A 12,636-nucleotide genomic window follows, 5' to 3' on the forward strand; every position below is an offset into this window, starting at 1 on the left:
GAAACAATTTTTTCCATAGAAATTAATGTAAAATACGATAATGCATTCCACGCCAAAAAAATACTCAAATATTTTATGTATAACGTTTATTCAAAAAAAAAAACTGTACAATGTGCATTGTTAAGGAGCATGAATCATCACCACCTTTTCTTCTAGTGCGGAATGAACCAACTTGGAATGAAAATTCGATTTGCAGAAAACAAAAAAAAATCACAGATAATATGTTTGATAAACACTCCAAATGATATGCCAAATTCTTGGGCTATGTAAAGGCTATAATTAAATAATAGGAATTAATTAATATGACTAGAGGTAGGCAATTATGCTTCTATCTTGTATTAAATTTAACAATTATAAATAGTTAATTTTTAATTCAGACATTTCTAAAATTTAATTTGGAATTGGTCATTAAATTTAATACGAGATGGCAACATAACTGCCTATCTCTAGTCAAATTAATTAATTTCTAATATTTAATTATAGCCTTTACATTGCCCAAGAATTTGGCTTATCATTTGGCATGTTTATTATATAATGGGCAGTGGTTGGTGATGTTTAAAGGTAATATGTATGAACACAAGTTTGGAAAAATATGTGATCACAAGTGACACTAAGATGCTAGCAAAACAAATGCTAAACACAGACTGAAGAAACATGCACAATTTAGGACTTCCTTCTCCTCATCACTCATTATGTGAAACATCGCTCGTTAAGCAAGGCAATTTTTTACAATTTGTTTTGCTTGTTATGCGAAACACTCATTATGCAAGGTGCTTGTTAAGTGAGGTTCCACTGTAATGAAAATTACAAGCAGCAGGATGGAATTAGCATGGGTTCAAAAAAGGTTGAAAACTTGTAGAAATTATAATGAATGAAATACACATTAAATAAAATAATAATGATGATAACATATAAATTCTCCATAATGATAGACATTTATAAAAGAAAGTTTAAGGAACATATTGCAATTAAAAATTTTTCAGAAAAAGATAATCTATTAAACACTTCGGAAGATATACAGACATGTAACAAATGGTACGACATCATTAAAGATGTATTTAACCCATACTAATCCCGCATTGAAATTTTATGATAGTTTGTTATGCATTGTAATTCTGTACTCCTCTGTTTTCATTACANTTTAATATAAATAATGTATGACAAGCACTTTAATCCTAATTGGGATCAGTTTCAGGTCAAAACACATTTTAACATTCTAAATTTTTTATTTTTTTTATCAAACATTTTTACCTGAAGCAGATCCCAATTAGGATCAAAAGCACTTGTCATAGCACATTTATATTAAAGTATATTTGCTGGTTTAATTTTAAAGGTTTTGTTGGTGTTATTTTATAAACAATTCTCCAATAAACATCATACAGTAATTGTATTACAGTAGAGTCTCGAAAACTCAGCCTAATGTGGACCGAAGGGTGGCCGAGTTTATGAAAATGCCGGGTTATCGGGAATGGGGTTAAAAAAAAATAAGTATGACTGTTTCCTCAGAAAATACTGTACTGTACTTGTATGTATTGTTTACTTGAGAATACAACAAAGAATAAACTGCCCAAACACCCTTAAACAAAGGAAAAGTACATCCTTTATGAAGGCATAGAGCCTTTACTACATGAAAATGAAAATTAATGAATACACTGTGTACAGTAATTTACCTGATAAGACAGACCCCAGAAAAATACTTTATGAGGCACAAAGCTGTCTATAATGAAAATTAATTAACTAAGGATTTTTTTGCCCTGCTAGGGTGTGGCTGAGTTATCCGGACTGCCGGGTTATCGAGTGCCGAGTTTTCGAGACTCTACTGTACCAACTTTCATTCAAAAATTTTAATGTAATAAAGTGCCAAATTTATCTCATAAAATTTGATTCAAAAACAATTTCAAGCAGAAACTCTTTGTTTATTGAACTGAATCATTACAAATAATAAATTAATCATTTAGAAATTATAACCAGAAATGGTTTCTAATCAACTGAATAAACTAAGTTTATTACAAACCATTTCTGATTATTTCTAATAAGTTAAAAATTTCAATTTGAAATTAAGCTTATCAGAAATGATTTCTAATGACTAAGAACAGAAAAATAAAATGGCATAATTTCATTGATCAGATACATACTGCTCTGTAGTAGATGAAGTTGTTTTTTCAGACAAAAAGTAGTTGATGACTTCCTAAGAGAATGATTTTTGGAAAGTGTGGCAACAGCTTTGACCATAAATCCAAAAGTCGCCACCAGAAGAAACTCTGAACTGAACAGACCTGACAACCTGACCATAGCGCTACAAGGAGTTTCATTGCATTTGCTTGTACAGTTGTCAAATACATAAAAAACAGACAAGCTTTCTTCTTCCAAATATATAAAATTACTTGTCATGACTGATTGACGGACTGAATGACTGATTCATCATTGCCCAGAGCAAACCGCTGAACCTAAAGAAGTGAAATTTGGTACAGAGTTAGGGTATGTCATGAAAACATGCACTTAGAAGGGATTTTTCTAAATTCCCCCGCGGGGGGAGAGGGAGAGGATTAAGGCTTAACCAGAAGAACGGCTTCTACTGTACTATTTTAGATGCGATTTTTTGTTTTCAACTATGTTTAATTTTCATTGAGTACTTAGGTGTATTAAATTGATAACATTTCAGACATTGTTATAAATATTTTTATCTATTTCGATTTTAAAAATGTTCGAACCGTTTTAAATTTGAATTTGTTATTGCATATTTGTTCGATTATAGAACGATTGTAAATGTTCCAGAAAATTGATCAAATTGAAAACAGTTCGTTTGATTCTCGGCAATTCTCATCATTCTCAGCGGTAGGTGTTATATAACAATTACTATGGTTGTTGAAATACTGAATATAAATGGGGTTTGCTTGCAAAATCCTCACGGGCAAAACTGCGGGTAACAGCTAGTTATGTATATATATAGAAGATATATCATCAAATGCAGTATCAGATTTCTCAAAAGAATGAGTTGGCTAAAACCAAATGCAGCAAATTTTATAATATATCAAATTATTATTCTTGTAAAATTCTTGTAGGTATCAGATGGAACATTTATCAAAATGAATTATGAACACACAAACTTAAATACGTAAAATTTGTGAAGAAAATCTTAAGTAAACATTACAACATTTAATAACTTTATTTAATTCATTATACACAAATTATATTTTTTATGTTTTTATGTATAAATATAAAAATGTAATTTTGATTAAAAATAATTTTTAAATGTTAAGACATTTTTACCTAAATGGATTGTAAAAAGTTAAACTTAGAGGCAATAAACTGTTAAATCCACTTCAGATCAATCTAAAATTGCAGACCACTATTGTACATATACTAATGCATTAGTACATATACTGTACAACATAAATTATTGATTCTGCAGTAGTTTTATTTTGGCATATTACCTGCCCATGGTTTTAGAAGAAATATCAGTAATAATTGACATTGATACTAAAAGTAAATATATACAGTTTTATTCCAGATATTACAAACACACATTGATGGCTGTTAGAAGAAATTTCTTTCTGTAGTTCAAATTAGTTACATGATATAGATTTTTCAGTCAAAATTCATTAATTTACTTGCATTTAAATAATTGTTTATTAGTTTCTGTTATTGTATTATTTAACATAGATTAAAAATTTAACTTTTTCCCCCATTGTTTGGAAACCAAAGATGTTTCCAAATACTGAAACCAAATTTTTTTCAGTATTTGGAACCTTTATAATTGGAAATTTAAAAAAATTTTCAATTATAATGTTTGGACTAAACTGACCATAAGAATTTCGAATGTCATACTAATAATAATAAAAAGTGTATTTTTTTTTTCCTTAATAATGTTTATTAAATACATTATATCATAATTTAACATATGGATTATTTAACATTATAGTAATTTTTTAAATTTTATAAACAAAAATTTTAACAAAGAAAAAATAATGCCTCAATGTGATTGAGATATCATTGAGAGAAATAATATCTAAATAATATATCTACACATTATTATTATATTTGTCCTTTCTATCTATATTTCTTTTTATTATGCTGTAGTTAAATTGTGTTGTTTAAATAATCTCTGGAAAATTATTTAAATGTTGATAAACATGTTATTATTGGCAAGAATTAGATGCATATTTGTCTTGTTCTAGATTACAATTAACAAAATGAACAAGAAAAAGTCAATTTTAAAAATTCTATGACATAAAGGACACATTGTCTGATAAAGTGACTCTTAATACAGGTGTGTAAGCAAACCAATGATGTAGTCCATTTCAAATTTCAGTAATTTGTTTCCATTTAAAAAATAATACAGTAGTTTCTGTTATTGTATTTTTTAGCACAGATTAATTAATTAATTATTTTTTTGCATTTTGAAACCTCTTTAAATTATCAATTATAAAGTTAAACTAAATTAGCTGTGAGCATTTTGAATTTCAAGCTAATAGTAATAAAAAGAGTGATTTTTTTACTAAATAAATTGTAAACAAAATGGGCTATGTCCTTAGATTATGTATAGGAAAGAGAGGAATATAGACCATTTCATTTGTTCATTTGAAAGAACAATGAAATAGTTCTTGCAAATAAAACAGACTATGTCATTGGTTTTCTTACACAGCTTTATTAAATAGTATTTACATATTATTTTAAGTTACTTAAATATTAAGCATTTTTTTTATTTAATATCTAAATACTTTTAACAATTTATGAATTACATTTGTGTAATAATGGTAAAAGTAAATTTTTAATCAATATTCTAATTTTTAAAATTTTGAAATTTATCAAGTTTCATATTAGTATGAGAATGTATTTTTTATTAAATTAAAATCTTCATAACTACATAAACAATGAGTTTGAATTTGTCTTTCCTAGAAAAAATAACTGTTTATTATTTTTAGGAAAATTAAATATAAAATAACTAATATATCTGGAATAATATATTGTATAATGCAAAAAGTTTATTTTTGGATATATCTAATAGTTATATAAAACAAAAAAAAATCTAATGCACCCTACACTGTATAGTATAGGGTGCATTAGATTGACAAAACTGTAAAGACAAGCAAAAATTCCACCTAAATAACTAACTAAATTAAAATTATTGGTTCAATCATAAGCTTTAAAAAAGTAAATTAATAGGTTTTATACAATAATGAAAGAATAGTGTTGAAATAGTTCTCCAAAAAATAGAAAACCAGGTAATTTATGTTGACAAAACTTTAAATAAAACTGAAAAAATAACTGCAAATAACAAATTAAAATCTTGTGGACCCTCCATTTTTTGAATAACCTCAAAAATGCAGTCTAGAATACTCATAATAAATGTTTTCAGCATGGACGTTAGTATGTATAGCATGCCATGCTTTCTCCCCTGAAACTTTTAAGTCTTTTATTGAACTGTATTGTTTGCCATTGGCATATATAGTCCTTGAGAGCACACTCCAGATAATCTCAATCAAGTTTAGATCTGGAGATTGAGGTGGATGAGCCAACAGTTGGACTTGTTTTTGCCAAAGCTAATTTTTTATGGTGCAAGATGAATGGACAGATGCATTATCTTGCATAAAATAAAACTTTCTGACTGCTAATTTTCATACATTTGGAAATAAAGTAATTTTAATCAGCTTCTGATACTTTTCTTGAATCCATTTTTCCATTTATGAATTCAATAGGTTACTTTTTCTGGCAAGAAATGGCACTAAACACCATAATGGAACAACCACCCATCTATTGTCAAAATAAAATCCTCTCTTCTTTGTGCAAATCATGAAAATAATAGTTCAGACCATCTGGACCATCCAGATTGAACTTTTTTCATCTGAAAAAATAACCTATTGCTATTCTGTATCCCAGGACATGTGATCTCATGCATAAGTCAATCTTGCAGTTTTATATTCTTTTAAGGGAAGTTTTCTTTTTAATTTCTTTCTTTTAAGTCATCCTGATGGCTTTATCACTCTTTGAACAGTACAGAAATGAACTTTTAACTCTAATTGATTCACATCAAATGATGTCACACTTTTGCTTGCAACCCTCAAAGTTTGCCTCTTATCTCTTGCATTAAACTTAGAAGGTCTTCCACCATTGCTTTTTGAGTTGTATTTATCATTTTTTTAATATAGTTGTAGACAACAGTGTGACTCCTTCCTATTTGGGTGGCTACAGCACAATAGTTTTGTAATTGTGGCCATAAAATATAAATTTGTCCTTGTTTTTTCAATGCCAGTTTTACATCTTTTCACATGTTTGACAAGTAATTTTTTTGTATACAAATATATGCAGATCTCTTTATACACGTACACATCCTTAATTAACATTCATATGAAAATTTGCAGTTATTTTTTTAGTTGTATTTAAAGTTTTGTCAACATAAATTAGCTGGTTTTCTATTTTTTGGAACAACTATTCCAACACTATTCTTTCATTATTGTATAAACCTATTAATTTACTTTCTTAAAGCATACAAACATGATTGAACCACCAATCATAATTAAGCTAATTGTTTAGGTGAAATTTTTGCTTGTCTTTAAAATTTTGTCCACCACTGTATATAGTACATACAAAGTCACATGAAATGGTCACTGTATATATAGAGAGATATAAATTTAATTATCTTTTAATTTTAAAATTACATCATTATAAATTATAAAATTCTTATAATAAAAAACAAAACATATGGATAGTAGTTATACAAATACAGTAATTTAATTAAAATAAAATAGTTATTTATGACCGAATATTTGAAATTACAAATATACTCTTGCTTTGAAAACAGAAATTCAGTAATATAATATCTAGTAGTAATTATGATTTATTTTTATCTGAATTATTGTATAATAGCAAAACAGTAACACCAATTGCAAAAAATTCTAAATATAAATGAACTAAATGACGTGCTTGGGACCACATTGTAAGACTCAGTGGACTCATTCCGATACTGTAACATCAGATAATTGTAATACTCACATCTTACCAGCATATACTTTTTCTTACGCTTTTTGGAATACCTGAGCCATTGCAGATTTTTGTCCATTTTATCTTTCATAAGTTTTATTCTATGTGAGATAATATTATTGATTTTAGCTAGTTGTTCATATAGCATTACTGGATCACACCATTCCACAAACCTCATATGTGCAAGATATAGAAACAGCTTGTTAAATGCCAATGCCTTCCTTTCTTCTCTTATGAGTTTTGCCAAGAATTTTTGTTTGACCTTTGGTGTTAATGTACCTATGTAAGGACCCGGATGGAGGGGTCGACTTGGAGGTCCGAATGGAGGTATTAATGAGATCTTAAAAATTTCCTTTTACAACACAAAAGGGAGAAATTGAAGGTCTCAATTAAACAAGAAAGTTTTTTTTTGTAAAATTTTAAAACAAAAGAAGAATGCTGTTGAAAAGACCAAAGTTGAGGGAAATGTGGTTAGAGAGGAGTCGAGTTTAGTCACAAAGTTGACCTCTCCCACACCCCCTCGACAGGTGTCTTTGGCTCCAGGTGACGAAGAAAGACCAATTAAATGACGACTTTGGGAGGAAAACTTATAAAAACCACGCAAATTAAGGACATAACGTTCTTGGTCCATAGTGCTCCTCTCCCAGAAGTTTGTGATCCAATAGTTCACCAACAAAAGATTTTTCAATGTCCAAGGATTAATCTATGCTCTCCAGAGTCATCCAAATTCACCCAGGTCTATCTATTCACAAGAAGACATCTCTCGAAGCCATGCTGTGTGCCCTGGAGCTATCGCTTTTCACATGGACATCACCAGAAGAGGAAAAACAATAGACGGAACATTTGGACTTTTTGTATGGACTTGTTTTTCTCCCTTTGTTTCTGCCCCTTATCATAAGAATTGTTGTAAGAAAACTTTTTAATTTTATTAACAAGTTAATGATGGAAAGCTGTCTCAGAGAGTTTTTCCATTCCCACACGACAATTGTGACCATGCGATGATCCTGATAGACACACCCAGTCGGTTAACCTCACATCTATACACCTTGGAAGTGATTTGTAATTTAATGTGATATACTTTGACATGCTGGTGACACTCCAAAAGAAAATTCAATGTGTATATTCCTTGTGCCAATATCCTATTCCATTTATAAGCATGAAGAAATATCTCCTTCCAGTTTCCATGGAGTATGAAAGAAATATCTAATTTTTCATGCCAGATTTTTGTCAGATAAAAGTTTATGAGCACTGTCTATTGGCATTACTTAATTAATTAATTAATAAGGTTTTTATCACACAAATATAGAATATTTTGCAAGCCCTTTCAACACATATAGAATGTTTTCTTCAGGCAAATGATGAATTGATATGAATTTTAACATTAACGTTAATATGTTTTAATTTGAGTGCACATGTTATTTTTAATGTTTAATATTAATTTGTACAAATTGAAACGCACATGTTAAATTTAAATGGTGTACTATTAAACTTACATTTTTATTAACAGTCAAATTATAATTGAAAATTATTGGCAGCTGTGATTTAATTTTTTAAATTATTGAATAGTGAAATCCATATTTTTGGGAGCTCTAGAGTGGGTCTATTACACAGCTCTGATTTCTCAATTAATAATGTTTCCAAGATGAATAAACAGTTGTGATTCTCACATTGTACAAAGATGGAAGTTTCATTACACAGGGATGTAAAGTAATGATTGAGAACCCTTCTAGATAGTTCTGTGGAAATTTTATTTTTACAAATGTCATCTTGATGTTCTAATATTCTGCTTTGCCATTTTCTACTTGTGGCCCCAATATATATCCCATTTTCATCATTGTTTTGGTGTTGCATAATTACATATATGCCTGACTTTTCTAATGTAGTTAATTTATCCCTGTTGTTACATAGTATTCCGTATAAGGGTAGCTATGGTTTTATTGGAAGGTTAAACCTTGATTTTCAAAACCTTCCAGTAATGCATAAGGACACAGATCCAAGATATGGGATAGAAGGGCTTATATAAATTTGATCCTTTTCTATTATTTCTAATTTTGATGGTGGAAAGAGGAATTTTTGTATATGGGAGTAAATGCACTTGAATTCAGCGTAAGTGTATCCTGCCCAACACATTGCCATATTAATAAATTTTAACTCTTTTTGTACCAAATGTTGTAATGATGGTAATATTGTGAGAAAATCCTGTACAAAGAACATATTTCTAAAAGGAAGAGATAATTGCAAACCTTAATCTTTTCTATCGCATGAGTCCAAACTCAAAAAAAAAATTTTTGTCCCTTTTTCAAAAATTTTTCCAAAGTGGCAGAAAAATGAAAAAGAATGTGATTATAATTTTTCCCATGGACTTGCTTCCTTGTCCAGAGATGACACATCTTCTGAACATGTGTCACCAGGAACCTAACAAAAAATTGCTATTGGACACAGACTTTAAAATTTCCAAAAAGGGCAAGAGCAGTGAGGGGGAGGTCTCCCAAATAAAAGAACAGTATCAATGGCAACATGGGTGTTTGTCGATGTTCTCAAGTTAGTTAGGGTTCAAATTCACTATCTCATCAGAATTAAGGTTTGTTATCTCAATGGAATCAAGTCCTGACCTTCTCAGACAGTTCTTCCACTGTTTTGGATATCAATCAGATTATCGAATTGGATATCATCTTACTTCAGAAGACATCCTTGAAATCCCCAAAAATGGACCATCTACTAAATCTACAAAACCAATGCCATCCACCACCACTAAGGTATTTATCAACTTCACGTTCAATTGTAAACTCTCTCTGTCTCAGTTAGAGATCCGATTTAATTGGAAATGATATATATGCTAGTTTATTGTTTATAGTTATATCATAAACTTGAATATGTCTATCATGTGTAAATAAGTCTATACAATAAAATGGGTAAATTTTTAGAATTGCGGTAATTGAATGCACCTTTTTTTCTCCAGATACACTGTCTCTTGGACCATCTCTATCCCAAATCTGACCGCCTACAAACGTGACCACTTGTGCGTGAAATGAAGCATAATCTTCATTGTAATTTCTGTGTTCTCTAAAACACAGTGTGTCAGTCTGGACATGACATCTTGACGTGGTGCCAACCCTTCAGTCACAATATGTAGGCTCTACGATTAAGTACTCTTATGAAAGATAAAACGAACAAAATACTGCAATGGCTCAAGTATTCCAGCAAGCATAAGAAAAAGTGTATGCCGGTAAAATGTGAGTATCACAATTACTCCAATGTTACAGTACCAGAACTAAATGACATTTTTAATAATTCAAAAATTCAATAACACATATTTCCTGAGAATCGAAAGCTTTTCAGATAAGTGACTATTGTGTTTGATAATTGGTATATAAAATTTTAAATTACTATTATATACTACTACTTTTAATCAAATTTAGACAATTTATAAATGTTTCATAATTGATAATTTTTATATTTTTTAAAATTTGACTAATTTTTTCATAACTTCCCAATTTCTTTTAACAGAGAACTAGTTTAAAAAAACCTGTCAATTGCTTCAATTAAATATCAATAAACTTTGATAATTCTGAAGATAATTAAATAAATCATTAATTTAATTGTCGATAATCACCATTACACAATTAAAAACATTTTTACAGTTAGATAAACATACAAAATTTGTTCATAAAAAATAAAAAATGATCTGATTCATCTCCATAATCTGTTAAATGTAAATTCAGAAAATAATCATAATATCCTATATTTTTAAAAAAAATATTAAATTAGATATTTCTTTAAGTTAAAATTTTAAAATAAATTAATTGAATATTTTACAGTTTAAATCCTACCTCTGATAAATTACATTCTGCTAAATCAAATATTGGTTCTGGAGTTTCTTTAGCCTAAAAATAATTTTTAGAAATACTTAAATTTATTGAAAGAATGATATAACATATATAATCATTTTTATTACTAATTAATATATGAATTATAAACATCATATAGATTTATGAATTAGAAACTATTCATATTAAATACTGTAACTGAATATAATTTATAATTTGTTTGACATATTTTTGTATCTATAAATTTTAAAAACGTTAGCTATTTTACACTATTTGATTGTTAGGTTAGCCCTTCAAAGTACTCTCCTTCCAAACACACACACTTATCCCAATGGTGTTTCCACTTGTTAAAACAGACCTGGTACATTTCTTTTGTAACGTCTTTCAATGCCTTCGTCTCATTTGCCTTAATCTTGGGAATTGTCTCAAATCTTCTTCCCTTCAAGGATCTTTTGAGTTTGGGGAACAAGAATAAGTCATAAGGAGCAAGGTCAGGTGTATAGGAGGGGTGGGGAAGAACAGTGATCGAGTGTTTGGCCAAAAACTCACAAGTTCTGAAGGCTGAATGGGCTGGAGCATTGTTGTGATGGAGAAACCAGTCACCACTCTTCCACATTTCTAGCCTTTTTTGACGGATGGCGTCCCTCAGACATTTCAGAACTTCAATGTAGTAAGTCTGGTTCACTGTGGAGCCTTGGGGGAAGTACTCGTGGTGAACAACACCCTTAGCATCAAAGAAAACGGTCAGCATCACCTTGACATTGGATCAAACTTGGTGAGCTTTTCTGGGTCTGGGGGGTCATTGAAACATGCTGTACGCTTCATAGCAACATCACCGTAAGCCATTTTGAGCATAGCAAATGTTTCAGTTGCAGATTTTCCAAGTTTAACATAAAATTTCACAGCAAGTCATTGCTCCATCAGGTCATTCATTCTGAAATCTGACAAATGAAAAAATTGCACTTCACTAAAAACCACATAGCTAATCAACAAATCAAGATATCTGTAATCGGAAAACGGCTTTATCACCAGACGATCTGTACAAACCTAGCGACACCAAGCAGATTCCCCTGGAACCAACTGCAGCCACGCAATTCAAACAGTCTGCGTATTTTTTGAACAGACCTCGTACAGACCTATTGATTCTCTCTGTCATCCAACTGTCCATCTGTCCTTCCTTAATCTCAAGAATGGAGTTAGATAGATGAAAATCAAGACCAGATATGAAAGGATTTGGGACTGGAGGCCCTGATTAACTATATACAAAATCATTCAGTCTGGACTAAAAGTCATGTAATTTTTTAATCATATTTTAATTCATTTTAATTTTTCATATTTTCCTTTAATCCTATCTTATAAAATAGAATTTCTTATAAAATATATTAAATATAAATAAGCAATTATTTATTTATTTATTGTGACCTTGTCACAATGCTGGGCTGTAATTTTTAATCATATTTTTTAGTTTATTTAACCTCAAATTAGTAGTGGCTTGCCCCTGTACATCATACTTTTCCTTTAACAACAGAGTCGTGCTGGTTATCTATCTAACACCTTTCAGGAAAAAATTTTTAAATTAAATAACATGACTTCCAGTTTCTATCAGGAGTTCTTATATAATTAATTGGGGCCTCCTGCCCTAAGGTTTCCATGTCTAATCTCATCTTTCATCTATCTAACTCCGTTCTTGAAATTAAAGAAAGACAGATGGATAAAGAGATGACTGGAAATTTATAGGTCTATGATTTTTTCAAATTGCAGCCCAAATATTTAAAATATAATTTCTTAAAAAAAATGCCAAAACTTTTTAGAAAATGATCATGTTACA

At 29.7% G+C, this 12,636-nt stretch overlaps 1 protein-coding gene across 1 annotated transcript in view; it reads right to left on the reverse strand.

Annotated features, from left to right (window-relative positions):
- The window catches only part of LOC111618679 (E3 ubiquitin-protein ligase LRSAM1-like), a 59,277-nt gene that overhangs the window by 34,499 nt on the left and 12,142 nt on the right, over positions 1-12,636 (reverse strand). The window contains exon 3 of the mRNA XM_023360243.1: positions 10,812-10,865. Coding sequence (XP_023216011.1) covers positions 10,812-10,865 — 54 coding nt within the window. The remainder of the gene's footprint in view (positions 1-10,811; positions 10,866-12,636) is intronic.

Source organism: Centruroides sculpturatus, unplaced genomic scaffold (genome assembly GCF_000671375.1).
Source record: "Centruroides sculpturatus isolate CEXI.00-Female unplaced genomic scaffold, Cexi_2.0 scaffold193, whole genome shotgun sequence".
In the NCBI taxonomy this organism is placed as follows: domain Eukaryota; kingdom Metazoa; phylum Arthropoda; class Arachnida; order Scorpiones; family Buthidae; genus Centruroides; species Centruroides sculpturatus.